The sequence below is a fragment of the Solanum verrucosum genome, unplaced genomic scaffold (genome assembly GCF_900185275.1).
Source record: "Solanum verrucosum unplaced genomic scaffold, falcon-dt-bn FXZP01000207.1, whole genome shotgun sequence".
Taxonomy (NCBI): domain Eukaryota; kingdom Viridiplantae; phylum Streptophyta; class Magnoliopsida; order Solanales; family Solanaceae; genus Solanum; species Solanum verrucosum.
Window position 1 is genome coordinate 4,983,590 of NW_026019996.1, and position 4,458 is coordinate 4,988,047.

At 33.9% G+C, this 4,458-nt stretch overlaps 1 protein-coding gene across 1 annotated transcript; it reads left to right on the plus strand.

Annotated features, from left to right (window-relative positions):
- Window positions 1–3,431: 3,431 nt before the first annotated feature.
- Window positions 3,432–4,458, plus strand: LOC125819346 (uncharacterized). Its single transcript, XM_049498799.1, has 2 exons — window positions 3,432–3,561; window positions 4,211–4,458. Exons 1-2 carry the CDS (start codon window positions 3,432–3,434, stop codon window positions 4,456–4,458), a joined length of 378 nt encoding a protein of 125 aa, XP_049354756.1.

Below are 4,458 nucleotides of genomic sequence, written 5' to 3' on the forward strand. Positions count from 1 at the left end.
AAGTTTGTTGGCTCCGATTTTAAACCATCTTCTTGCTTTCACTAATAGAGAGAAAGGGAACAAGGTGAGTCTCATATAGGCAGGGGGATACTCCAGTTACACTGTACATGTCACTGATTTTGAGGATATTTTGAATGTGCACTTGTGGGTCCTCTTAAGGTAAGCCAGTAAACTGTCCAATGTGTAATAGTTACACCATATTCTATTTAACTCAAATCTACCACCAACAAGTGGCTTCTAATACTTGACATAACATTAGTTGTGCGTTGGGTTGCCACATCAAGGACTGTCATCTCTGCCATTGCTACATGTGCTTCTGGTTCAATTTCAACTAGAGGGATAATGTACATAAAAAGTGCTTGCCTTCTCTGGTAGTGAAAGATTCGTTCTAATTCAGCAAATGGCTCTATAAGATCCTAATCACCTTCCAGCTTGACGTCTGGGAACAACCTGCAATAAAGGAAAAATATGATCAAGTAGTGAACACTTGAACAATAAACTTAATGACTAGATAAATAAAATGATTCCTAATTCTAAAATTTCCCGGCAACGGCGCCAAAAACTTGTTGCATCCAAATTTAAGAGTCGAATTTCATACTCACAGAGACTTAATATTAGATAGTATCCAATTTTTCCAATAGCCGTAATTTAAAGAAAATGTGTGAAGAAACGTGGATGATTATTTCTAATTGAGCAATTTTTCAAAAGTAAACTAAATTTTCAAATACTGATTTAATTTCAGATGGATTTTAAACCATGACTTAGGAAGTTCCAAGGTTGCAGCCTACGTAGAAGTCATGCGTACTATCTTCTTTTATGGACTTCAATTGGTTATCAAATCATTGATTTACAAGGTTAATTTTATGATGATGGTCTCCTGACCTCTAATTGCCTAATGAAATTGGAAGTTTAACTACATCATTGAGCGGGGATAAACTAAACCAATTTCTGAGCATTACGATTTCATCTTGTTTTGTAACCAAGAAAGGTTTCTAGGTACATCCCTATCCTAGATACAAATCAACCCTAGTTTCTAGAGAAGATCATGCTCCTTTTGACCCACGTTCTATCATCATATTTCTCTCCTAAGTTCAATTTGGACAATAAGTTTATTTCAATGGTGGCCAATCACGAAATGCTAAATCAAGAACAAAAGAGCAATTTATATAATAATCAATGTCAATCCATGAAGTTTAATACTACACAATCATTCGTAGACACAACCATAGAATAAAAGATTTTAGCTACTCATGATTTGATTCTCAATCTTTAAATGTTTAAAAATCTTAAGAGAATTCAATAGATGTAAAGAGTATGAATGAACCCTAAAATTGAAGTACAAATTCGTCCAAGTTGTCATTCTCCAAAAACCATAAAAAGAATGATTAAAATGATAAAACCCAAGAATACTTATAGTTTGGGAAAATTCATCCAAAAAGTGGCTTGTAGGTCAGTGACGCGGGGTCAATACAGACCTTCCTTGCTTCCTAAATTTCTCCTCTCCATGACGCCAAGAAGATACACAATCCTCTCTCTCAGCAACTCTTGATTGAAATTATGTATTCCTCTCTGTGACGCGGAGAGGATATAGAGCTTGGTTCTTCTTACTTTGAACTTCATTTAGATCCTTTGACACTTTATCTTTATGCTTTTATGATCAGACCCAACTTCGCTTCACGTATTGCCACTTTTGTACATTTTTCTCTTGCTTCTCAACCTACAACCACTAATCACATTGGTTAATCATAATGCAATAACACGACCTAAACAATATCACTATAATGGGAATTTATCCTCAAACTTAGCTAAAGTATGGGTTTTATTTGATTTCAAGGCATATAAATACGCCCAAGATCACTTGCCTAGCATCCGCTTAGTTGTAAGCATCGAGCAATCTATCATCTTGTGACTACTCTTTCCACAACTAAAGCAACCATATACAACTACTAATCATTTTTCCGGGTGATTCTTACCACACTTTTGACAAGAGGGAGTAGAAGGTCCATTACAACCACCTCCTTGAAGCTTATGGTTAGACACCCTAGCTTTTTTGATCTTAGGAGCCGGAACATTAGATGAACCTTAACAGGAAAACCTTTGCTTGAATTTGGAACGACCATGTCCACTGGACTTAGAATGACAAAAGTCACCATTGCCGGTCCTTGCCCTCTTGGACTCCCTAGACTTCTCCTTTATATTTTTCTCTTCAATTTGTTGGGCATGTGTTATAAAACGAGAGATATCCATCTCCTTTGAATTGAGAATCTAACTTGTAAAATTGGAAGATCTTAGGAACCCTATGGAGGAAAAGAATCCATACGTGAATACTAACATACCTTAATGATCAAAGACCAAAAGATATGGTGAATTGAAGATATTGAATTGAAACCCTTTCTTCTTCTTCCTTAGCTTTAGAGAGAGAATTTGGAGGGAAATTTATGATTTAGGGGATTGATTTGGAATGGGTAGTTTTAGGACTTAAATAACTTATATAGGTCTTAGAATATAGTTTAAAATGACATAGCTTAGGTATATAACACATAGAGAAAGACTAGAATAACCCTGAGTTGAAAAGCTAACGAGTGACCTATATGAGCCCCTAAATGGGCCATATAAATCTTCACTAGCCGTTTAGGGAGCCGTCCAGATGATCCCAAATTCTAGTAGCCTTAATCGGCCAGGCTACTTTCCCCTAAATGGCCAGTGAACCCCTAAAGAACCGTTTAGGCTTCCTTTAAGGGTTCATGGCTTGTTTTAGGCACATGGACTTGACCGTTAACCCACTTCAACCTTTTTCAAATTCTAAGGTATTACAAAAAAGAATGGATAAATTCTGACATAAAAACGTGACTTACGGTTCCCCGACTTTCGCTATTGCAAAGGTTTCTATAGGGAAGGTCGCTATAGCGAACAAATCCATTGCTACGGTGAAGGTCGCTATTGCAAAGTACCGAAAGTTTTTCAAACTCAATTTATTTTTCAGATTTTTGCCAACTCCTAATCCATGAGGTCCTATACATGGGTAATATTACCCTAAGTGATCATAACAATAGGACAATTCATCATTTTTTTTCAGTCCAAGTTAGCCAATTAATGACTTTCCAGATAATAAATGATAATCTCTAACTAAATTAATAACTTTGCACTCTAATTTATTTAACTAACCAATAAACTAGCATTCAATTTTGTTTTCCACTTTAACATTTAATATGACATTATCAGTTCACGGTACCGTCAAATTAGTAATTAATTTTATTTTCCTCTTTAACAACTAATTTGACATTATCAGTTCACACTGTTATAGTTTACATATATAAATACATCCATATATTCCATGCCTTTCCACATAGTTCATCTTTTTCATTTGTTCTAATAAGTGAGTATCATCAATTATCTTTTGCAGTAAAACTAGATTAGTTAAAAGAAAAATAATGGTGGTTTATGCTAACTTAATTTCATGTCGAGTGTGTGGAAAAATATTTCCTCATGCTCTGCCACTACTCTATCATTTTAATCAAGTTCACGGAAGAGAATCTTATATGCTAGCAATACAACAAAATAGTAAGACCATGAATATATTAGTTTATATGTTATTATTATTTGGTGTAATAATTTGATTTTTTTTTCCGACTAATTTCTAATTTTGTTAAGCGTATATATTTTGTTACTTCTTTTAAGACCGATGCTGATGCATTCTGGTTCGATAAGAAAATCATCATCTTGAAAAGAGGAACTATGGATTTTTAGTCTATTTGAACACTTCTTTACAGAGGAAAGCGATCCTATCTAGGGTGTTTCTACCTTCTATTTTTGGGAGAAAATTCATTCTAAACCAAGGCAAATCAGCTATTTTTTTATATGAGGAAGATGAACTTTGATATCTTAGTGTATGTGAAAAACTTCCTTACAACGGAAGCAATCCTAATCAGAATATATGTTTCTACATTCTTTGTGTTAAGTAAGACACATTTCAAGTTAGATTATAAGCAATATATATATATATATACCTGTAAATTTTTATCAATAAGTTATTTCTACCTCAATATTATATTATTTAATTTGCAGGTTACCCAGTGTTAAAGGAAGACACATTTCAAGTTAGATTATAAACAAGGTCATTCTCAATTCATTTATATATATATCAAATGCATCTTGTAAATTTAATTGATAATTTAGTTTCTACTTCAACATTGTATTATTTAATTTGCAGGTTACCCTGTGTTAAGGACGACAAATTTCAAGTTAGATAATAAACAAGGTCACTCTCAATTTTCTTCAAGGGCAACTCGTCATGCTATGATTGAAGAATCGCATTCAAAGGGTCAAGTGTACATAGATAAGGAGTTGCACCCAATTTATATCACAAAGCCTTTAATCAAGAAAATAGACAAGCCCTTCATTTTTGAAAATGGTGAAGAAGTTGAAGATACAAATGTGGACTTGGAATTGAAGCTTTAG

Coding starts and splice junctions, on each gene's coding strand:
- LOC125819346 (XM_049498799.1), top strand. CDS start 3,432: ATGGTGGTTTATGCTAACTTAATTTCATGTCGAGTGTGTGGAAAAATA. Junction 3,562..4,210: donor GCTAGCAATACAACAAAATA/GTAAGACCATGA, acceptor TTTAATTTGCAG/GTTACCCTGTGTTAAGGACG.